This window comes from Chaetodon auriga, chromosome 19, assembly GCF_051107435.1.
Source record: "Chaetodon auriga isolate fChaAug3 chromosome 19, fChaAug3.hap1, whole genome shotgun sequence".
NCBI lineage: Eukaryota > Metazoa > Chordata > Actinopteri > Chaetodontiformes > Chaetodontidae > Chaetodon > Chaetodon auriga.
In genome coordinates this window covers 3,411,776-3,437,394 of record NC_135092.1, presented here as the reverse complement: position 1 = coordinate 3,437,394, position 25,619 = coordinate 3,411,776, and the positions used below count along the sequence as shown (strand labels likewise).

The 25,619-nt window shown below is 41.6% G+C and overlaps 1 protein-coding gene across 2 annotated transcripts in view; it reads left to right on the top strand.

Annotated features, from left to right (window-relative positions):
• The first annotated feature begins 10,669 nt into the window (after positions 1 to 10,669).
• The window catches only part of slc12a2 (solute carrier family 12 member 2), a 68,901-nt gene continuing 53,951 nt past the window's right edge, over positions 10,670 to 25,619 (top strand). For both annotated transcript variants that reach the window (XM_076757254.1, XM_076757253.1), the window contains exon 1: positions 10,670 to 11,742. In XM_076757254.1, coding sequence (XP_076613369.1) covers positions 11,158 to 11,742 — 585 coding nt within the window. In that variant the 5' untranslated portion in view covers positions 10,670 to 11,157. The remainder of the gene's footprint in view (positions 11,743 to 25,619) is intronic.

Sequence of the window (25,619 nt, the reverse complement as noted above, 5' to 3'; positions counted from 1 at the left end):
TGTAAACATTTCGATTTTTTCTTAGTGTTCTGTGGTGTTTCTGATCTTTTGCTATGAGGACAGCTTTGAAAGTACCACTCTGTGCGCCTATTTTTCTGTAGTCCAAGAACAGGACTGATAATCTTGCTGATTTTGTGTAGCTCCAGAATAAGCACAGTTATCGTGAGAAAAACAGGAATTGAGCTGTTATTCAAAGTCCCAGTAAAAGCTCTTTATAAATGCTGCCACTTACCTGCGCCCCAAAGGAGCTGCCAGCCATTTCCTCAGCTCCCTGCTCCAGTGACGCCTGCCAAAGCTGAAGCACTGAACAACTGTCTCTCTGTGAAAATGTCACTCCCATCATCACATGTTTACATACAATTATGTTCACACACTTACGAAGCCACTTGCTGTAGAGTATTTAGGTTTAGTGAGTGTGTGATGAGCTGGTGAAATGACACTGGCAGGTGGAATATTTCAGTGTCATGTTTTAGCCTGTGATGAATGTGAATCCATCCTAATATAGTTTTTTTCTGTTTGGCAGATAACATCATGATTGCTTGTGCCTCTTTTATCATTTCCACCTTCTATAAATCAGACAGGCAGCTGCACAGGTGAATCATATTAAAAGACTAAATTGTTGTTCATACAGTTCACTCGCTGTTTTCACTCACTTTTCCATTCATGTATTGTATTACTGCTCTGTTAGTTGAGCAGTTCTTGCCATGTTATCGATGAAGTGCAAAGCTGTCATCAAGGCAAACAGTGACTATTTTGAGGACTGGAGATAAAAAAATGCATTTTGATGAATAAAATTCTTTCTTATTTTATTTTCCACTTTATATCTTTATTATTATTACTCTATTCAGCTTATTACAAGTCTTGTGCACTATCCATTACTGATGATCCTGCTGCTGTACACATGAAGGAAAGTGTGTCCTCGTACTCCTGGGCCTCACGTTGCAACCTGTCAGGTACCTGGATGGCAACCCACATCACCGATTATTGCGGAAATCGATCCATGTCCAGTCTTTGTCAGGAGGTGGGATGTGAAGAAGTGGGTCGACTGACATGCACTGACTCAGAAAGACAAACTTTGTTTTTTACCTGCGTCACACTGACATGTGGAGGGGGCTATAATGCTCAGAAACTCTGTACGCCCACTCGAGGAAGAGCACATAGTCTTTTTTGGTACAACCGCTGGGGGTGTAAATTGATGTTGTTGCATCAGGTGAAGAGGGATAAAGACACAGCACTGTGTTTAATGTCACTGTGCTGCATTGTGTATTGGGATTGAGGAGAAATTTGACACGAGAAGAAGCAGGAACGCGCTTTGACAACTTGCCTTAAGGAATTCAAGTGTCTGCATGACAGCTTGAGATGTTCAACTTGAATCAAATCATGAATTAGTACTAATTAAGAGATGACAGGGACTAATTAAGAGGGCAATCTAAAATGATGAGGAGGGAAGTGTGAAGTGTCACCGTGCACAAGGGAGATGTGAGGAAAGAGAGGGAGGAAAGATGAGAAGGTGTCTGTCAGAAACGTCTTATCATAGAATCAGCATCCGTCAACAGACAATCCCAATGCTGAGACAAAGTAAAAGAAAGGTGTGAAAAATGTAACAGATATAACTGGAATTTGGTTCTCCCCATTTTTATCCATTCACACATCCATCCATCAGTTAAAACACTTATCCTGTTCAGTGGCAGGGAGTTGGACGATGTCCCTGTGTGCTTTAGGAAAGAGACAAAGGCAAGGTACAGCCAGGGAAAGTCCCCAGTGTAGGACTAAACGACACTCTAATACCATTCACACCTATACAAGCAATTCAGAGTTACCAATTCACTTGTATGTCTTTGGACTGTGAGGAGGGAGTTGTCAGAGAAGATGCAAAAGCCACACAGACAGTTTCACCCTGGAGGATGTCAATTCTAACCACTGAGCCACCTTACATTTTTCATCTTACAAAAACAGTACTGTGCTTCCGGTAAATAGCAACAACAAAAACAGACTTGTGTATATATATTTAAATTGTTATATTTTATGCTCTTATTTTAGTAGATGTGTCATATTTTAGTAGATGTGTCATGCACCAATTTCACCAGAAAAAAATCCTCGTATGTGTAAAAGCGTACTTGGCAATAAAGCTTTTTCTGATTCTGATTCTGATCTTTAATCATCACACACCTGAAGGACAAACACACATTGTGTCTTGATACTGTCTCTGTGCAGCCATTGAAGGAAAGAGGGGTAAAGGTTTTCACTTTCTGATGCACTATTCAGTTGTACTGTATACATCACAGATACATTATACCTACTTATTCATAGTCTGAATCAGGTTTGCTCATACTTTTTCTGAGGTGGATTCTGAAGGTGTGCCTTATTTCAGTATATGAAACACTTCACATGCACTTACAGGAACAATAGGAACAATCTGTGATCATAGTATGCAGTTTGCATTTGAATGGCAACCACATACATGTAAATACACAGGGCGCAGTTGGAACAGGGGTCATGCAGAGCATAATATGATGGTTGGGTTGGTGCTATAGATCAAATACAGACTGAATTTGTTATTATTTTATATGTTATTCCATTTCCAGAGGCCACTAAACTCATTGTGTAACAATTTGTTATAGATACACACACAAACACACACACACACACACACACACACACACACACATATATATATATATATATCAAATGATCAGTCTTTAGTACTTTTTTAAATCTTATTATGCACACTTATTACATTATCCATGAGTTTCTACATTTCAACAATTTGGGTTTAAGTTCAATACACAGACATTCAGCCATCCTCGGTAATGTTTTATCATGTCTTCCCCAATTTAGCTGTGCAGTGCCAAATGAAGTCTGACTGATGTTCTCCAACTGTTATTTTTACCCCATAATATACTGACACTGTCAGAAGAGAGGATGTGAACTCTGTCCCCCACAACCTCGTTTAAAAGACAATAATGAGCAGTAGGGACCCATGAGCTGTTACTGCCTGTTTTGACAACTGCTATCTCATTTTTTTTTTATCATAGACATTTTAGATCAACGTTACAATCATTCTTATTGTGAAGGTGGGTTACAATACAAATCATGCTTCTTGATTATTTTATGTACATGATTGAAATATTAGTTTAGATACTGTCTATGTTGGAGGAGTATAAATGGCAGTAGAAAACAATTTAAATAGAGATGGAAATCATTTCTGACATAAACTGTGGCAGTTTCTAGTACAAACTGAATGCAGATATTTTTGTGACATATTGCAAGCAGATACAGTTCATGCAGTTGGTCTGCAGTCCAGCACTAACTCTTGAATTATTTAGTAGTTTTTAGTATTATATAGAATCAGACCTTAAAGTTAGTCAGAACACCTGCATGGTGAATAGTGGTCTCACTGGGCCAATGAGAGACTAGTGGGACTCAGTTTTAGTTAATTTTGCTTTTGATATCCTAACAGGATGAACCCATAACTAAGCAGTTATTTTGCACTGAGGAGCCTGCTGGACTGCACCTCCCAGTCAGTCATATCCTGGAAGATTTCAGCGTCACAGACAAATGGGGAAAATTCCAATCAAATATTATCTGTGTTTGTCCATGTTTTTGTGTCTAAGTGACTAATGTGGGCAGCAATTTTTGAAATTGCTCCATTATTGAGCAAGAGTGCTGCAGTCATCAGCCATCAGCCACAAAACAGTCTGCAGTGTAATCCTTCCTTCAATGTACGTCCACTAAAAGCTTTTGTTTTTGGTACTGATGGGCTCAGATTGATATTGTAAGTGTCTGGCAACGTTATGGAAAGGATCCCTACAGAAATAGACCTTTTTGTTCAAGAGTACGATCGTTATTGTTTCACCAGAAACAGCTGATACATTGCTCTTGCCAAAGAGCGTCTGTGTGTTAAACTGATTTAAATCATAGATTGAAGGGAGAACAAAGCACATATGTCTGGCATATCAAGTGTCTGAGACGCATGACATCTCTTTTGGGGTTGCACAAGGGAGCTGCCTCGGTCCATTACTGTTTTCATTTTACATGCTGCCACTGAGTGACATCATTAGAGAGCACAGTGTATGTACAATTACAATTACAATTAGTCATTTGGCAGATGCTTTTATCCAAAGCGACGTACATATAAACGTATGTTTCCATAGTTACGCAGATGACACACAAATGTACAACTGTACTTAATCAAACGATGCTGCAGCTACAGACTACATAACTAACTGTCTTTTGGCAATAAATTAATGAAAGAGCAATAATTTCTTGAAGTTAAATGAGGACAAAACTGAAATCCTACCAGCCAACCCTAAAACAAAAAGAAAATGCTGTTTAATAATCGATGTCTTTTTACGTGAAGAACTTGGTACATGTGATTTCTATGTTGTAAAGTACTTTGAGCAGCATTGCTGCTGTATTTGACTGTCATATGTCAACAAATTAAATATGTTCTAATTTACACACATTTGTGTTGAAGTTAACATTTTTAGACAACTCGTAATACAAAAAATTATTTCAGATTTATTCACTTGGATCAGTTTTTTACTGATAGAAATGAGTAAATAGCTGGGTAATTATACACCTAGCGTTATACCCTGAAATGTGCAGAGTTCCTACTGTTTACCTCTATATTGGTGTTAGGCACAGCCAAACCAAACAGTAAAAAATTACCTGTTGAACCAAAAAAAAATGTCTATTTTTCATTAGATGAACCAACTTCATATGAATTTTGTCTCTGTGTTTTACTTGTTTTGTAAGTGCACTCAAGTTTTGACCACCACCTGGAACCTGTCCATCCTGGTTGAGCGTGATGTGTAAAACCAGTGGGCAGTAAAATGGTGGTGATGATGGCAACTCATATTCTCAACAGACCAATTAACACTTTGCAAGTCATTTGGGATTGAGGGTAATTAGTTTGCAGTACTGCATGTTGGACGCCTTGTACTATCTAAATAAAATAGAATGCTTATTGTCAGAAAAGGGTCCAAGTCAAAAATAGAGTAATCATTCAGAGCAGAAATGGACTATTAGTGCAGAGGCAGTTAGAGCAGCACAGGACTGAGCATGTGTCACAGTAATGACCTCCTGCTGTAGAGAGCAGCATTAACTGGATTAGCAGTCCTACTGGCTAATGAGCAGGAGAAACTATCTGGGGGGTCTGACCTTCCACGCTGCCGTGAAAAGATACAGCAGAGCCTGCACAGTGTGATTATCAGCATGACAGCCTGCTGCAGTGCAGGCAGCCAGCTAGACGAGGCGAGGAAACTTTAAACCTGCTGGAGGATGTCATGGAGCAGCAGGAGCTCCATTTCTGTCTTCTTAAATGCTACTTGTGAGCTATTTGTGCAATTACACATTTTCCCTCCTACAGACATATAATTCCTTTCAGATGTACTATATACTAATAAATAAATTGATATGTTTGTGTGTGTGTGTGTGTGTGTGTGTGTGTGTGTGTGTGTATTTGTCCACGTTTCAGTCTCTCTCTCTCTGTTGAATGAAGTGACAACATATCTCAGAATCAGTCAGTGATAGGCACATTACCATGAACTTGGCTGCTCATTCTCATGCTCACCAGACTGAATGAATCCAAAATGTTTTTGGTGACCCTCTGAGCTTTCTTTTGTGCCACCAACATTCCACAGCTTCCACTTGTATGCGTGAAATACCACAAACTAATCAGCAATATATTTGTTTTGACGTTTGCTGAAAAGCAAACAGACTCCTGATGCGTGAAACACATTTGTGTCACTCAAAGGTTGCTCAGTTTCACCCAAAGTTGTTTCCACATGTCCACACCCACCTCTAATGGACCAGGCTGTTTGTGGGTTGTTACTGTAATAATACCATTATTCATGAGTCCTTACTCTGATTGGCTGGCAGCAGCTTTGACCCACACGCCCTCCTTTGACAGAAACAATAGCTGCTTTGCCAGAGAAAAGATGCTCATCAGTATACAAACAAAACTGGTTAAGATTTATTTACACATTAAATAACATCATTTGCTCCCACTGTGACGTCTCGTGGAGGGAGCAGTTTGTAGTAGTAGTTTCATACTTTGACAGCACTTCAGTTAACATCTCTAACAGCAAGATTCAACACAAAGTGATCGAAGGAAAAGCTTTGCAGCTTTCTAGTGTCAAATGAAAAGATCATAGTAAATTTAATCTCCATTTGTCCAGTTGAGACAGGACTGGATTAATAGCCAGGTAAAGTGAACAGCTGCCCTGAGGCCCCAAACACCAAAAGCTCACTGGACTGAAATGCAATATCAGCTAAAATGAGTTTATACTTGATGTTGTCGCCTGGCCTGTAGACGGGCCAGGTGAAAATCTATTTGTAAGAATTTAATCATTTGAGGATTTGCTTGTACATTACAGATATTTCTACATAAATTTATGCTTGATCAAATTACCACAAAGCAGCCAACACAGAGAAAAGCTGGGGTCAGCCTGAAAGTACTGGTGGGTGTCTGGGTCTCTGTGTGCATCTATCTGTGTACCTGATGCAGCATGGAGTAGATGGGCTACATATGTACAGAAGGTTGGATCATTGGTAACCAATTTTGTCTGGGGCCCCCTGATGGATCACTCTGGAAATGAGCAGGGAGGTAGAGTGTGTGTCTAAAGCTGGCTTAGCTGAGCCTAGCATAAAGACTAGAGTCACTTGGAAACTGGGCACAAAAGCATGGAAAAAGGTTGATGTCATACTGAGATCGTATGATTGGAAAAAAAACAATTGATACCAGTTGTTTGTTCTATGAATCCACTTGAATCCGTCTGTGTTGATTCTTCATCCACAGTGGAACATTTTCGTCTGACATTCTTGGCTTTGTTTAAATCTATGTTCTTTGTATTTTTTGTTTTCCATGAAAGATATGTTCTTTACACTGGGCTTGTCTGTTGTACATGTTCAATGTGTAATATCTAATTTTTAAACAGTAAGCCAGCAGGCATCTTAATTTTGTTTGTTATGCTTTTGTCTGACTTGGATGCCCTTTAATTGCCTGTTTATTGATTACATTTTGGCAGCCTGCATATGTGTAAAGACATTGTTGCCTTTTCAGTGCTCAGCGTAGTTTTCTGCTGAACCTCAGCAAAAGACTGGTTTCATGAGCTATCATCACTGTGACACTGTGTCCATATTGTTAGATGTCCATGCATAAAAACACACTATTCATTCTGATACCACGTACTCCTTCTGCCCTTGGTCAATGTTGGCAGTAACCATGAATGTAGGCTATATGACATCATAACTAACATGTTGACACAATAGTTGTGAGCCACAAATATTCAATGGGCATGATCAGCTGTGTAAACAAGTCTACACTGTTTAAAGAGCAACAAGCACTGTCTTAAAGGTAAAGATCACAGATCACAAAATACGTCCTTTCCAGTCATTCCACCCGTAACATGTTTTATTTTGACAAAAGCAAAACTCAATCAAAAGTAAACTTACTGAGTTTGGAATAAACCTGTAATTCTGAGCTTGTTCAGCCTTAAAGTTGGTCCTTGGCACAGAAAAGCTGTTTTGGTTTTCAGCTGCTCTCAGCCCAGCTTTCACCATCCACCTTTACTATTCGAGGTATGCTGTAAGATAATGATAGGGGTGACAGAGGATTCAGGTACTTTGTATGTACAAATAATTAAAGCTGTGAAAACATTGTCATTCACATCAAAGGCCTTTGTTGCAGTACCATGGTGATCCATGTGAATCAAGTCACTGAGCTACCCCTGGTCTAATTTCATTTACCACCAAACCAGCCAAACCTGATTACTGTGATTCAATTTGTGGGGACAAAGTCAAGCAATTATTATTATAAGGTCAGAGTGATCAATATGTCAATGCACTGGTCCTAAAGGTTCCTTAAAGTTCTTTGTTCTGTGGTATTAAGGTAAAAATTAAGATTACATTTAGCCTCAGTTCTGAGTGATACAGCTTGCAATACCAAGCTGATGATGAAGAATTAAGTTATATTCTGATAAGCTGGGAGTCCCAAAGCATAAACAACACCCATTCAGCCAACAGGGTTTAGTGAGGCTCAACACTGACTTCCAGTTCATCCCAAAGGTGTTGGGTGGGGTTCAGTCAAGTTCTTCCACAACAAACTGGGAAACTCATTTCTTTATGGAGCTGTCTTTGTAGACAGGCCCGGTGTCATTCGAAACAGGAAAGAGACAAAGTGCTGACACAAAGTTGGAAGAACATGATTATCTGAAATTTTATTGTATCCTGATGCATTAACATGTACCTGCCTCGGAACTAATGGGCAGGGACGGATTAAAGGGGATCTGGACTGATTTTACACATCAAAGTGTGCTTAGAGGTGTTGGGGAGTTCTACTGCATGGGACAAATGGGACAAAAGTTGTATGGAGCCTGGCTCTAGAGTGAGCTGTGTGAAGTCTGATAAATTGCCTCAAGTGATTTTGCTTATATTTTGCTGATAATACTTCTGTAAATTTACAAAAAATGTAATACAGGACTTTGTAACAGAATTTAAATTACAGCATTACTTTTAAAGTAAGTTAGTTTACAGAGTAAAGGATTGGAGTAATTCTTCCACCACTGGGAAAACAACCAAGTGTCTACCTTTCTTAAACCTGCAATAACGCATTAGTTTAACATGACCACTCATTTGGAGTCTTGTTTCTACCCACCTGATGAATGTAACTCTAATACTCACTCCCTTTTTAGCCCAGTATCACACCAAAGTGTGTAATAGACCCATTGATCCATGAGAGGATAGTGTGTCAGTGTCCCGTTTTGCCTTGCCTAGGCCTGAAAAGTGTGCGATGAAGCATGTGCGAAGGTGCAGCACCAGCAGGGGGCGATAGTGACAGGAACAAAGGACGGACATAGTATAAATAGCAACAAAGTGTGCCTATGGAGGGTTCATGGGTCAAACACAGGACTTTCACCAAGGAGACCAGGATTTATGTCCTGTGTGAAACCAAAAGTCAACGCTGACTATTTTAACCTCAGTCACATGTATAAGATCAGTATGTATCATCATGTATTTACGTAACATACATCAACTTATGGAAGATATATACTTATTTCAACCCAAACCAGGTTCTTTTCTGAAACCTAACAAAGTAGCTGTAGGTGGCTACACCTAACAAACTTGCAACTGTAACCTGAAACGTTTCTCAACAAGCCTTACTTTGAAATTGTAACCAGACATTGAATATCTGACCACAGAATAGGAATATGTTCCTTCCACGCTTAGGAGAGGCAAAACTTGACACTGACTCAGTAGACCAGGGGGTCTATTACATGCTTTGGCGTGACACTGGGTCTCTTTTAACACCACTAACTCCTTAGGTAAAAATCTGGCTGTTTAGTTGCTAAATGCTCAGCTGTTCACCAGCTAGTCCCTAACTGTGTGGTGCTGCTGCTGAGCAGGTTGTGTAGAGTGGGTTTTCCGAGCTTTTTCTCTGAAAACAGCTTCCCGCTGTGGCCGAAACCAACACTATGTGAGCAGTGAGAAGGGATCCAAAAGTGAAGTTGGTGGTCAGACTGCTAAACAATGAGCTGAAACTCACAAAAAAAACTCCACAAAGCTGAGGGGAGCTGCAGAGGCCTGGTGACAATTCTCTGAAGGCTCATCACTGTGAGCAAACCTGTTCACAATGTCACATTGTTTTCACAGTCAATTTTAACACAATAATAATGATTATAGGACACTTTAAAATGAATGTCACTATTGTCTATGTAAAACTGTCTTTTGTTTATTCATTTACCATAAACCAAGATTCCAGTAATGGAATTCCCAGTTGTAAGTATTCCCTTGTGCAGGATTACTACTGCTAGTCAACCTGTTGGCTGCTTTTGGCCACAAGCTCTCCTCCACATCATACCTCAGGAATGGAGAATAAAGTTGTAGCACAAATGACACCATCCTTTAATGAGCTATAAACCAGTAAGTGCCTGGAGGAGAACAGTGAAATGCCATGTTATATGTCTATTACGAGTTTATGTGTTTTTAGATGTCAGATGCAGATGCAGCGGAACATAGAAAATTGCAGTCTAATTTACATTGTACGATAATTTTGTGCCATGTTAGGTTTTGAGAGTGAATCTCATGGTTTCACTGTCAAATGTAAACATGTGCTTGCATGCATGAGTTTTGTTGGTGGGTGAGTTTGAGTAAGAAAACTAACTTGAAAGATGTGGAAATAAAAAATGACCCACAGTTTATTCCCACTGATTTATGCCGTGCAGAGTGTGAAGTTTTGAACAAGTGAGTTAGCAACTGAAATACTGAAAAATTCTGTTTTGGGCCCTACAAAGACTTGGACCACCTTGGCTCCAATACACTAATTCAAGAGAAATGTTAACCCATCCACACACTACATTCTGACAGTGAAGAACACCGTGATACTCACTGCTAGGCCACATGGCCGCAAACACCCTAAAGGTGTCACAGCCTACCCACGTGAATACAGACAGACAGACAGACAGGCAGAAGCGCGCACACAATGAGTATTGGTTAGCCTGTTGGTGCAGTTTCAAACCCGCCCCTCCTCGTCCTCATCTCTTCCTCTCAGCTTAATAACGTCACGCCTACTATTTGGGTATTGTGATATCTTCTCGCGACATTTCCCTCCCTCTCCCCCACAAAACGGAGCCGAGCTCGAGGACATCTCGCGAGCCGCCCCCCCCTCAGAGGAAGCCCACCCTTCAGTGATGCCGACTGCAGTGTGTATAATAGCAGTGAGGGAAGCTCTGAGAGTCTAGGAGGAGCTGCGGCAAGGTTGAAAACAGCATCCTGCCCTGAACAACAGAAAGACCAGAGGTGGACGGGATTAAGTCCGGCGTATAGCGCGTGGAAGTCACCGGTGGACTTTTGGATTTACTGCCGCGTGAGAAGGAGGAAGAGAGTGGCTGAAAGTTTCGAGCCTGTACGATAGCCTCATGTTCCGAGGCTGCTAACGAGCTATCCTTTACTCCTAAGTTGCCGCTCTCCTCACGTCTGTCCTGTGCCGTTTCGGACCAGGCGGAGCAGCGTGTTCTTCCCTGTAAATTGGAAGCTAGCTGTGCGTGTGTCACGGAGCACCTCCCGGGCTTTCACGCTCCCTCCGGTTAGTTTGGCGAGCCGTAGCGTGGCTTTTTTCCCCCACACGGTTTCACGTTCATTTGTGTTTTTTGTGCCATGTCAGCGCCATCCTCCGCGCCTTCCGCCCCGGCAGAGAGCGCCGCGACGGAAACTGATCTTCTGGCACCGGATCCGGCGCTGAGGCCGGCCGGTCCGACGCCGAGCCAGAGCCGCTTCCAGGTGGACCTTGTGGCTGAGGCAGCGGGCGCCGCCGACGATAAGTCCCCTAGCTCCGACGCATCCACCACTGTCCCATCCAGCGACAAGGCAACTCCCACCGCTCCTCTTGATGGTCCGGGTGCTGATCCAGGGGTAGGCGGAGAGGAAGCCAAGGGCCGGTTTCGGGTGGTAAACTTCGCGGATCCGAGCGGAGCGGGGAGCGCGGCCTCTTCGGAGGCAGCGCCGGTTGAGGGGCTACAGAACGGCGACACGGTGATGAGCGAGACCAGCTTGCATTCATCCACGGGGGGCCAGCATCACTATCACTATGACACCCACACCAACACCTATTACCTGAGGACTTTTGGCCATAACACCATCGATGCCGTGCCCAACATCGATTTCTACCGGCAGACAGCTGCCCCGCTGGGGGAGAAGCTCATCAGACCCACCCTGTCGGAGCTGCACGACGAGCTCGACAAGGTAAGCCGCCACACATGGCTGTGCGGACGCTGAGTGAGACAGGCACGACGCCGCTGATACTGTCTCATAGAATAGAATCCAGCTTAGAACGATAATACATGTGGTAATAACAAGGAATGCACACTGTGTCTGCAGAGGACGATCAAGTCTCAATTCATCCTTTAATACTACGTTACAGACCCCGTCGTTTCATTTCAGGTCATGTGTTGTGCATAGATTTTGTGCACATGTGCAGACAGAAACAACATGTGCTTTTCCTCGCTACTTCTAGGTCACAGCAAGCCTACACGACTGCTTGGTTTTTTGGCATTGACAGATTAGGTCGTAAGATAGAAGCCATGTCTGATAGAGTCGAGTTCGTGTGTTATCAGAACGACTGGGGCTGGTTACAGGTGCACAGCAGATGTTTTATGGTTCTCTGTCATTTTCTAAAATGATAACAGCCTCACTCTGATCAGAAGGCTTTTCTTCAGAAAGGGAACCTGGCTGCTCTCAGTCAGCCAACAGCATTAGTGAGGTCCATCAATGATGCTGGGCGTCAGGTCTGTGTTCCAGTTCATTCTAAAGGTGTTTGGTGGGATTGAGGTCAGGGCTTGTGCAGGCCAACATCTTCTTCATGGAGCTGCCTTTGTGTTCATGGTAGAGCTGTACATTACAGTTTTCTGACATGACACTGGTGCCACAAGGGTTTAAAGTTTTGGAGCCCAGGCAACAAAATTGTAGTGTAAAATGTTTTTTTTCCCATCTTTAAAAACAGCCACAAGTAGTGCAGTTCATCACTGGCATGTGACTGGCAAATGACATTAATGTTGAGGAGGGCACCGTCCAAAGCTCAGCGAGAAATGCTTGCAGACATTTTCTTTGTTTGCCCTTGACGGTCAATTACAGGGACATAAAACATCTGCTATACAAAACATGCTTATATTCCGTTCAAATGAGCGGTGTACGACCTAAGTAAATTTATATAGTCACCCATACAATATCATTTATATTAAATTCACATTGATCGTACAGTAGGTCTCTATAAAGTGGTTTTGTTCTCTTGTTACTGATTTACACCAGAGTGTAACAACTAAAAATAATAACTAAACAGAATGCAACAGATTCAAGTCATTGGCCTACTACTCAAGATACAATGAAAACCCGCATTTTTAATTTAAACAATTATTCTGTATAATAAATACAAGTGGTATTTGTAACAAAACAAGTTGAAAATGATGGAATACGTTAAAACATGTTATTTTACGTCATGGCTTGATGTCCATACCTGCATTAGGCGACGGGGCTTCCCTGGGGTATGAGTGGAAGATCTGGCCAAAACCTTCTTTCATAAGGGAGGATTTAAGGTTCCATATGAGAACAACAGATGCAGTAGGGCTGCATTATCACCACCAACTGTTCCTGTCAGGTCATGAGAGAACCTGGCGAGCAGTGCCTGCTGAAGAAATCATGTGACCTTGTGAGACAGTTGGATTGTTACATCGTGCTGCCCACCTCAAACATATAGCAGAGACACTAAAGCCGTCCTTGTATGAACTCTGGAAAATGTCCGCTGAATCGGGCCCAGACATTGTCCAGAGATGTCTTGTCACACATGTAGCACATTTGTCTGTGTCAGAGGCACGCTCACTTACTGGAAATACTTAAGGTGAGGGGTGGTTCCTGGGTAGAGCGTGCAGGAGGAGGACTCATCTGCAATGATGGCTGTGTATGTGTTGATATCAATACTATTTGGGGGTATCTGCAATGTGAACAAAAGAGTGAAAAGCAATATACAGGCAAAGAGAAAAGAGTATGAAGCAGCTCCACTACATGTCATCTGCATGTCCACTCACTCGCGGTGTAGCAGAGCAGTAAGGGAGACACTGTGAATGACAGCGCATAAATACGGCTTCAGGGAAAGTTCTCAGAGTGAAAACAGTATTGCCCGAACTTCACTGGTGGACACGTTTCTACCTTTGCATGGTATATACCGACATATTGCCCAGCCAATATGGCTGCCGTGTTGACAGGCCCAGAACAAAAGTATGCATTCTTTGTCTTTGACCAAGGCGCCTCAAACCCAGGAGGAGGAGTAGTAATTTTGAAAGTGGTCAAACAATGTAAGTGGCTAAATAAAAATTGTGGTTACACAGCAAAAGAACCTACACACATGATTTTTTTTCACCTCATCTGTCAGCGTGCCAGTGACATGAGCTCAGTTTGGCATTGATGAGCGTCAATCATGTCCCATCATGTTAGAGTTCCCCACAGGCGTGCTCAGCAGCGGCCGACCGGACTGATTAGTTTCTCCTCTGTGGATGTTACTTTCAGTGAAATCAGCTGCTGTGTTTGGTTGGAAGGACACTTGGGTCATAACTGCATGTGACTGATGACGGCTCTAGGAGATGATTCTAAAAAGTGATTTCTACTGGAACGCGGTGAACTGGAGTATGTTTATCTGAGCCTGAACAGCCTTTAATTGTCAAGGTTAAATTTTGATAAACTTCAGAGTGACTGTTGGCTACAGTAGCCTGAGTAGTACATCATAGCCCTGATAAATCTGCACTGGTTACTCACTCTGGAATAGAGAGCCATTCCAAAGGCTCATTCTGTAAACATGTTGGCTATGAATAGAAGACATTCATGAAATGCAGTACGTAATCTGTGGCAGCCCCCTTTTTAACTTGACGTCCAAAGAGTTTTTTTCTAAATTAGAAATACAGTTCTTTGATGCAGCTCAGGCAGATGATTATCCAGACTGAGAAATGTGGATGACAGCATGAATCAGTGGAGCAATGTGGATGGAGCTGCTTGACTGTGTTCTGTTAAGTGTTGAGTAATTAAGTCAGCACAGAACTCTAATCTTTGTCTCAGAAGTTTTGAGAGAGCCCAACTGATGAGAGACATAAGAGGAAAAGATGAGAAAATCATCTTCCTCCAGTGAACATATTCATCTGAGCTATGAAAATAAAATGAAATAAATAAAAGAATCACAGAGCTGTCTCTGCCCTGAGTGTACAGAACTCATATCAATCATCTTATCTAGCCTCCATCAAGGCTGCAAGCAAGAGCATCGTGTGTTCCTTTAAAGTCAACAGCTTTTGTCTGTTTTTCATCAGCTGATTGGTCGACCGTTGGAGCCAGTGCTCATCCGATTTTTCTTTGTCTTATGTTTCTCTGCAACTTGTGAAAATTCAGCACGTTGGTTTGTCATGTTTATAATCTGCTGTTTTGGTGCAGAATGTCTGTTGCAAAAGTTCAGTGCTGGTGTTAAGTTACTTCCTCGTGGCGTTTCGTCATGCCATCACTAGTTACATGATTGCAACACAAAAAGCAAGTTTTATTATTACTATTGCAAATATTATTATTATTAATATCAAGTATTGTCAATAAAAAGAAGAACTATTATTATTATTTCGCTCACTGCACTGTTTACATTTGTATACAGTGTAACCCCTAATACTTTCCAATGCCAGCACTGCATGTATCCTAATGTGTGAGAGGACAGAGGAACTTAAAGCAGTTCGCAAAGCAATAGCATCTGAATGTTGTACGGGTTTGAAATTGTCACAGTTTAGGTAATCTATCAGTTAACCACATAACTTCCTGTGGTTATTTTTTTTTATTGTTGGCACATAGATTTGAACATTCTGCACCGTGTTACCATATAACAGAACAAACAGGTTTGATGTTCAGTGTGATGGATTACGTAACATAGACAAGGTTCGTGTCTCTGCAGGCTGATTCTGAGAAATACATATTAACACACTGAAACACTCCAATATGGTTTGGAAAGTAATGCAAGTATATGTGATGTTGAGTAAATATCATGAATAGTGATTTAAAAAACAGTGGTTGCTTTAAAAGTAGTAGTGTAGTATAATTTGGTACTTGTGTTAAAGGCCCAGTTTGGCCCAATATAGACCATTATGCTGCCCCAGTGGTCACATGATGGTTGAGTCTATGTGGACACATTCCAGTGCCAGCAGCAGTCACGGACAGAGACAGAGCCATGTGAAGTAACATTTCAAACTGTAGGGAGAAGAAATGAACGGTCCATCAGGTCGCCAGATGTTAAAAAACATCATTATCCATCATTGCTGCGCTGACAACAGCAAGGTGCACAAGACCTGCCATTAATTGTGTGTACCATTCATCATTAGCAAGGAAAACAACATAGAAATATTATATAATTGTAAAAATACTACATAATAAAAATCTGTGAATAATTGACATAGAATATTACAAAATCTGTGATCAATTTGAATCTCTTTAGGAACGACATTTAAATGCATAACATCACATTTTTTCACCAATTTCATGCTGCCTGAGAAACCCAGTATGGGTTGGGCTCTAATTGGCCCCAGTGGTGCCATACATTCTGACTTGCATGCAATTCTAGAAAGACTTTTACTGCCCTGAGCCATACTGTTACTACTGGAAATGACCATTAAGCCTATCAATACACAGGATGTGATGCAACACCCAATGGATTGTGCAGGTCGTCGCTGTATTGAGATTAGTAAAACACAGCCAGCACTTATGGGTAAGTTGTTCCTGTGCTGGGCCTGTTGAAACTTTTATACAGTTATCAAGAACTGCAAATGTTTTCTGGGTTTTACTCAGTGAATTTATCATCAGGTAACCTGCTGGGTTAGCCTCCTGGGACAGGTTAGATTGTTGAGGTCCGGTAGTTTGTCTACCGTGCCTATAAGACAACAAGCACGATGCCTTTGCCAAATTCACTTCCTGCGCTCAGTTGTATAGTTAATGAAAAAGGGTGAAAAGCAATCTCCCTCCTTGTAATCTCTGAAGCAGCTGATGAGCTGTTCCCATATCTAGCCATCAAGTAGTTTGTGATGAAAAGCTGCTCTCATATTTTCTCAAGGTTGTGTAGCTGGAAGAGGGCTCCCATTGTCCTCTTTAGTCATTATATATTGGGTCTTAATGGCAAGTATGCAGTACAGAATCAGGAGTCGAGTCTGTTTCATCACCACAAAATTACTGCTGCTAGCAGATATGTATGATCAACTGATCACTGACAGGATTTAATTAGCTGCTGTGGTTGGCTCACATTCATAGAAGCAGCAGTCTTTGGCTCAAATGTAGGAAATAGCTTTTGGACTTCAAAATTCAGGGGGTTTGTGGCGCTTTGAAGGTCATGGTGACCGTGGTGTTTCCACTGTATCATGTCTAACAGTGAAGAGTTTTCCCCTCTCTGTACCAGATCGAAATGTGGGATGGAAATTCCACTGTGCCAATTGACTGTTGCCAATGGACTTTTCACAGCAATCAATGAGTCACTCGGTGTACTCCCAGGGCAGCTAAAGAAATGCCGCCGCATTTCCTGCATTACCACTGAACACTTCAGGTTCTTCATGTAACCTGAGAAGGGCAGTGATGGGGAGCTTAAGAAGAAGAGATTTGGGTGAAAATCGGACATCACCAGCTGGGACAGACAGGAATGTCCCACTGTCCTGGTGTATTTGGCCCTTGATCAGGCCGCAGTAGCCACCACAGCAGTGTGCTGTTGGTGACAGGGCAGATTTATTCAGTCCAAAGCAGCCAAGCATAAATATGTTGTGCTTAAATATTGATGTCACCCTCTGTGTTGCTCCAGTGTAGCAGTCCATGCTGTCTGAAAAAGGGCTGGGATATCATGCATAGCATGCCCTTAACGTTTTGTGCCGTTTGTTGCAGTTGTACTATCTTGCTGACCAGTGGCCAGAAGCGACAATTATGGGATAGTGGTAAAAGCTAAAATGTAATGTAAGGTCGCACTGGTAACCAACAATCGCTTTCTATTTAATCAATTTATTGTTTAGTCTATAATATGTCAGAAAATAGGGGAAATGGCCGGCACAGCCTCACAGGCAAGGACATTTCAGACTGCTATTTCTGTCCAACCAATAACCCAAAACACAAATATATTTGACTACATATCTGCAATGGTGTGAAACAGAGCTGTGGGTGTGAAGAGAATTCAAGACATCTTACATTCCTTCCCATTGCTCATGCAGTTATGACACTGATTGGTTGGAGATCACACACACTGCATGAATCTGAATAATGTAATTAAGTCAAGCTTCACATTATGTTCACATTCCACAGCTGGACTGGCTGAATGAATTAATGCTTTTCGTCACTGACCCACATTGTTGTTGTTTACACAGTATGTACTCAGTTTTCCCTGCAGTCAGCCTCCAGCAGTTTACATTTGGAGCATTTGGGTCACATTTACATTTGTGTTCCCCTCCTTCACACAAAACAAAAAGTTATGGTGAACATGGTGGAGATGGTGTGAACTGGAGGGGCATCTGGTAGATATGTTTTCCTCTTACTTACATCAGTAATCAGTCAGTGTATGCATCAATTTCTTTGTAATACTGTGAGTGATACATGACTTTAAATAACCAGCAAGTGCCTGATTCTCAGATGGTTATAACATAGTATAGATACACCTCTAATTTCAACTCCTGTTACCTGGATGTAGTCCTAAAATCACAGAGAGATTCTCAGACATTCTCAGCTTCTTTTGTTGCATAAAATATGATGATGAAATACAAAGTCTCGGAGTGTTGTCTTATAGTCCTCAGAGGCTTACGGCTGAGCAGTTGAACATGTCCTGACATTTGTCCAGCAGTGTTTCCCACAGGATTTAGTGAGACTTTGGTGGGTGGACCTTGCACCCTGTGGGGGGGCCTGGGGCATGCTGTCTCAAAAGAAAAGTTTGTACTTCTAGTAGTAAGTTAAATCCGTCAGTCCGTTGCACACCCAGTGAAGAGGCTAGATCTATGAACAGCTTTGTGCTCTTGTTCTGTTCTCTGGTAAACAATTAAATCATGAACACACTGGTTGTATAGATATGAATGGTAATGATGTGGCAAGAGGTCACATCCACAAAGCAGTTAACGCAGTTTACAAATGGTCACCACACAAAATTGATGAGAGCATGCATTTGAGCCATCAAAGAAGCAAAGCAAAAGTGTTTCATTACCATCCAATCGGTGGTAGCCACAGGTGTGTACAAAGGGCAGTGTCTTAATCAATGCCAGGTTATGACCCACACTCACTGGGAATTCCCTGATATCAGTGATAACTTTTACAGGAAGTTTATCTGTTTGCCATCATACATTGATAATGATAAGCTTGTGTTTGGACAAGTGGTTAACGTCAGTGGAAACTGGGAGGTTAGTTAATGTGACTTTCAGCAAACGATGTTCTGTCCTCAAAAACACAATGTTTTCTTTTATATTATTACAAGAAGTGCAAAGACCCTTTCAGCTCATTATGAAACTGTGACAGTCAAGGTAATTAATGGGAAACACCCTCCAGCGTACTGAATCAATCAGGACACTCATAAAATTGGAGTTTAGGCTCACATCTTCATTACCCCCATGAATCTTTGTGATTGTGAAATTATAAAATTTTTTTTATATAAAAAAGGAGAAAAACAGGATTCCACTCTGCTCCGTACACGCTGCCTGACAAACAGCGAATGTACAGATGTTGAGTTTGCTGCTCTTTACAGGAGATGTTGTGAAGTTGCACAATGGAACCTCTGTTTGAGTGTTATGAGAGCTTTTTTTTTTTTTGAGCAAATGTCTCCCTCCCCCTGTTTCTACGCTGCCCCCCCCTCTCTTTGTTTGCTGCACAGATTGTACACAGAATACGCAGAAACAGGAAGCGAAGGACGCCCTGGGCTTCTGGTGTGGCCTTTGACAGGAGAGGGAGTCCTTTTGTCTCAGCATCAGGCTGATGGCCTTACAGCTGTTGTAACACACACACACACACACACACACACACACACAGAGGTTTACGAGCTGTTGCCAACTGTGTGCGTGTGTGTGTGTCTGTGTGTGAGAGGGAGGGAATGTGTGCTTTTTGTCTGCTGAGGACCTGGCTTCTTTCTTATCCCCACATCCAAGTGCGTCATATGCAGCCCGATGTCAAAAATAGCACAACACCCCCCCACCCCCCGAGACCATTTGTACCAGCTTACTTGTACAGTAATTAAAGTGGGAGCATATGGGAGTTTGTTTTTCCCCCCCTTACCTTACAATAAGGTGAGGTGTTTGCAGCAGTCATACAGATTCAGTGTAAAGCAAGCAGAATTATTCAGACATGACTGTTGTCCGTGGGAATGTGCTTCAGTCTTCAGTCCATCTATAAAATAATCCTTCAAAAACACATTCCAGTGGTTGGTTTCACCGACTTAGTACATGCTGGAGAATAAATGGCAATTGTCCTTTATCACAACTTTTATCCATCATTTCTATTGGTTTGGTTGGTTGTTTTTATTTTTTCTTTAGCTGTGACCCAGATACATACTAAGCGGGACATTTTGCAGTGTAAAAAATCATTTGACAGTACTATCTGATGGACTCATTATGTAATGGTGACACTGTTCCTAAATTTCTTGAAGCTAGAGGTGTAATAGCACACAAGTCATGGTTTGGTTCACACCCCAGTCATAATTTGGCATACATGAAACAAATAGAAATGCTGTATTTCCATCATGTTTTCTGCCTTTTTCTTCACTGTTTTTCCATCATCTTGTTGCACACTTTTCTTCTGCAGTGGTATAATGGCACCCAACTGGAGAATTGACATAACAGTAGTGGCTGGAAACAAGCGCTCTAGCATTTTCTTTTGCTTTTAAAATGTGCAATATATTTGGGTGGAAACCAGTAATACATCTGGTAGACTGGTAGATCATCAGTTAGTTTGTACTGATAGTACTGTATTTAAGAATGTAGTTTGGATTGGTGCTTCAAATGGAGCAGTTGGTAATAGTTGCAGCAGTGAGAACAGATTAGCTACTGCCAGATGTACTCCAGTTTGCAAACACTGTGGTTGTATTGACTAAACTAGACATGCCAGGGTTTAACAATAATGGTTGCCTGCTGGCCTAAGGCCAGTAGAAAGACACTCAGGGACAGGACACTCAAGAGCTTACTGTCATGATCAGGAGCTGACTGATCATTGGCCTGGCCAGTAATCTGATCTGATGCTCAGCATTTTTCTAATTGTACGAATCGCAATTTTTTTTTGATTGCTGATAAAATACATGAATTTGTAAATGTGCTACTTTGGCTCTGATGCAGCCACCTCTGACTGTCTGTAGTCAACACAGATTGGTTACACATCACGAGTCATAGCCTATTGCCACTGAAGCCCTGCAGTGCCACAGATGGACACAGAGGAACACATTTGCAGACTTAAGCAGCTTCAGTGAGTGAGCGCAGCTGTGTTTCCATGGTGAGGCAACAGATATTTCAGAAGTTACAAACATCATGATCCTCTACACTGAGGCTCAAAAACACAACAACCTTAGGATCTGTTTCTTTGATGACGAGAATGCCCAGTTTCTCAGTTACACCAGTGAAAATGCACCAGTAATGCATTTTGTTTTAGTGGTATAGAGTTAACTATAATAGACTTTATTTATGTCACAATAGCTAACTTTATACACTGCCTGGCCAAAAAAAAAAAAAGTCGCCACCAAAAAAAAGGTTGCACGCTCTAATATTTTGTTGGACCGGCTTTAGCTTTGATTACGGCACACATTTGATGTGGCATTGTTTCGATAAGCTTCTGAAATGTCACAAGATTTATTTCCGTCCAGTATTGCATTAATTTTTCATCAAGATCTTGCATTGATGATGGGAGAGTCGGACCACTGCGTAAAGCCTTCTCCAGCACATCCCAAAGATTCTCAATGGGGTTAAGGTCTGGTGGCCAATCCATGTGTGAAAATGATGTCTCATGCTCCCTGAACCACTCTTTCACAGTGTGAGCCTGATGAATCTTGGCATTGTCATCTTGGAATATGGTTGGCCATCAGGAAAGAAAAAATCCATTGATGAAATAACCTGGTCATTCAGTATATTCAGGTAGTCAGCTGACCTCATTCTTTGGGCACATAATGTTGCTGAACCTAGACCTGACCAGCTGCAGGATTTCCCAGATCATAGCACTGCTCCCACAGGCTTGTACAGCAGGCACAAGGCATGATGGCTGCATCCCTTCATCTGCCTCTTTTCTTACTCTGATGTGCCACCACATGACCGTCTTCCATTGCTCCAATCTTTATGCTCCCTAGCAAATTGAAGCCTTTTTTCTGATTAACCTCACTGATTAGTGGTTTTCTTAAGGCTACACAGCTGTTCAGTCCCAATCCCTTGAGTTTCCTTCACATTGTGCGTGTGGAAATGCTTTTACTTTCACTATTAAACATAGCCCTGAGTTCTACTGTTGTTTTTCTACAATTTGATTTCACCAAACGTTTAAGTGATCGCCGATCACGATCAATCAGGAATTTTTTTCGACCACATTTCTTCCTCGAAGACAATGATTCCCCACTATCATTCCAGTTTTTCATAATGCATTGGATAGTTCTTAACCCAATTTAGTAGTTTCTGCAATCTCTGTATATGTTTTCTCTGCTTGATGCATGCCAATGATTTGACCCTTCTCAAACAGACTAACATCTTTTCCACGACCATGGGATATGTCTTTCGACATGGTTGTTTAAGAAATGAGAAGCTACTCATTGCATCAGTTGGTGTTAAATAACTTGTTGCCTGCTGAAAGATAATTGCCCATGCAGTAATTATCCAATAGGAGGCTCTTACCTATTTTTCTTAGTTAAATCCAGGTGGCGACTTTTTTTTTGGCCAGGCAGTGTAACTACTACTGGTATCAAGGAACTTATTTTAGCTACCATATTGTGAATGTAACCTCACTTGCCCTAATTAGCTGGTGTTAACTTGTTAGCGTTTGGTAGGTGATGGTCATAATCATGTTAGCTAATGTTGAGCCTCATAGAACTAACTTGAACAAGATAGTGAGTGTCAACAAGTACATTTTTTGATCCTTAATAGCCAGCTGACTAGCAAAACAATCGATAAGATATAACGTTACTTCTTACACTTCACAGGGCCGGCCATACTCTCACTCTCAACTCACGACTAGCTGTTCCTAGCAACATTACTACAGTGTGTCCTGAAGCTGTCACTGACTCCGTTTCTTACACAGAGCTGCAGGATATTGTTGTTAGAGACTTGAGATATAATGGATCTGCATGTCTGTTTACTTAATCCATACATGGACTGCATAGATGGTGTACCGTTGTCAGAGTTGAATAGTCTTACCTGTTGCAAATACGGAAAGTTATTGTCTTTGCTCCGAGGACCAATTCATCCCAAGTGTCCCAAGAGTCCGTACTGAGCTGGGAAAAGGGGCCTTCAAGTGTGCTGCTCCCTCTGTTTGTAATCAGTGGCAAGATTACCTGAATCTATATGAACTGGAAGCAAGGACATCTGGCTGCAGATGTTTTCAATGTTGATGAATGTTGCTTTATGATTCTGTAATTTCTTCGTTGTTTTCATTTTAATTTGCTATGCTATATGCTTGTTTTATGTTTGCGGCCTGTGCAATTTTACTGCTGCCTGTCTTGGACAGGACTCTTGAAAAAGAGTCTATGAAAACACTGAACAATGACATGCACTATCAAAGTTACCCATTTAATTTTTCAGGAACTTTTACAAACTGATGAGACACATTGAAAGTAGAAGAGAAAAAATGTGGGTTACAATAATATTTTCAAACAGCCCACACAATATTCCCCCCTTTCCTTTCTCAGAGCAGTGGAATTTAGTCCCCTTCAAGGAACACAACAGTGATGACCTTCATAATCACATTTCCTGTTGCCTGCAGTCCTCGCTCTTGCAGCATTCGGCACTGCACGACAGATCGACTGTCCTCTCCCAGCACTGCAAAGCTCAGCACTTCTCAAAGCACATGCACTATTTTCACCTAGGGGCTCAGTCACAGTATGAGGGGTGAATGATGACATCATCGTCTCACGTGATATCCCCCCTCCCACCCCTGCAGCATGTAGCAACAAACGGCTGCTGCTATGAATGGGTAGGATTGATACCGGAAGATTAAACAACAACACCAGAATTGACTGCAATCAACACAGCATACTGGAACAAACAGTAAATGCTGATATTAAAAACATGTCCAAGAGCTTTCTGACAAATAATGGTGCGTTTGTATTGATCAAGTGTCCCAGAACACCCCCTTTGAGTCATGCTGAAAGGAGCAAAGGCTTGCTATAACTTGTCTTCCCCCTTTTAGGCCAAAGTTGCTGATATTATATCATCATTTGGCTGATTTAAAACTGTGTTTTATTTAAGCAAGGTTCTTGTATGGCTGCACTTTGAAAACCTTGGGAAAACAATGAAAAACAGTGCAAAAAACAAAACAAAAATGTTTTCCCCATACTTTGGTATTGGGTCCTGTGCTGGCACTAATACAGAAATTTTTACAAAGCCAAATAACTAAAACCCACAGTAAAAGACAGTTAAACAATTTTAGGAGCGTTCTTCCTTTTGTTCAAATTAGCCTCTTGTCAGGAATTTAGTGCTGTCTCTTTTTCCTTTCAATAACGTTCTAAGAAGTAAGTCAAGGTTTCCAGTGCTTAATCATTCACCTTGAACTGAGGACACTTTGACAATGAGAGCTTTTGTCTGCACACATCATATAACCTATGTCTGCAGAGCTGACATGTGATATGTTGTTTAGAAGGAAAGTGTTTGATGAACAAGTCAAAGATTTTTGGAGGTCATTTTGATGTGATGACAGTAGCCTCTCCCTCCGCTTACTGAAGCAGCCCGTTTCACGAGGAGCGAGCTCAAATCAACTTCCTGTGAGCTTGTGGTTAGCATCATGGAAAATTGGCAGACATCCTTTGATATACATGTTTACAAGCTGCCACATGTGTGCTTGTGTGTACACATGCAAGCCGTATGGCAGGAAGCGTCAACAATCTGGTCAATTTGCGTTCAATTGCAAAATTAAATCGTTCTTGGTGGCCCATTTCTATAAACACTTGTCTGCCAAGCACATGTGATGGAAAATTAGACGTTAACAGACCATCGGAGCAGAATTACTGGGGAATGTTACAGAACACCGTATTCGCTTAGCTGAAAATTGTGTTTATTGTTGGCAAATATTCCTGTCTGTTTGGGACACCAAATTTTGCTTATAGTCGGGATTGAAGCAGAGAGAGCACTCCAATAAATACACAGAACTAAGAACATTGTGAATGGCGAGGCACAATGCACACACCAATTCGGACAAAAAGAGCCTACAGAAGAGTCAGACTTTTCTGTTTGTGATTTCTGTCTAGACAGATTATCTGAACTGCTGAATTATTTAGTTTGAAAGGCAAATTGCTAATTGGACAATAAACACTGAATGACCCACGAAAGAGGACATCATGGCCCTGATATCTGTTGTACGTCATTCAGATATTTGCTGTTGCGCTGGAGGCCCAAAACACTGACCATTTTGCACAAGGACCGTCACCTGACCAGTGAAGGAGAGCAGACTGGTTTGTAAGAGCCCTACTAACTGTTCCATAGATTAATCTATAGAAGACACAGAGCTTTCTAGTCAGCTGCCCTAATCTTTTAAAAACCAACCCCCTCCTGTCTGTGGTTTTTTTGAGGGTATTTTATATTCTTGTCCAATGGTGTTGCAGGTTTTTGCCTTCACGAGCAGTTTATGAAGTTTGATCAAATCCAAGGCATGGAGTGATGTCATTATTTTCCTGGAAAGTTTGATACGATATCATGATATATTTTTTCTTCACGCTGATACTTTTGGCCCCAGTGTAGCCTGAAAATGTGGTACTGTCACATTCCTACATTCATCACAGGGCAAGTCTCCATTTCGGATTCACCAGCTTACAATAGGTTTGTAAAAATTGAAACCAATTAAGGGCACATCCCTGCTTCCATTGCCTAAAACTTTAAACTTATCGGTGTTCCCAAAACTGCCTCTGTCTGAGTGCATTCACAGATGCTGTTACCTCACCGAGC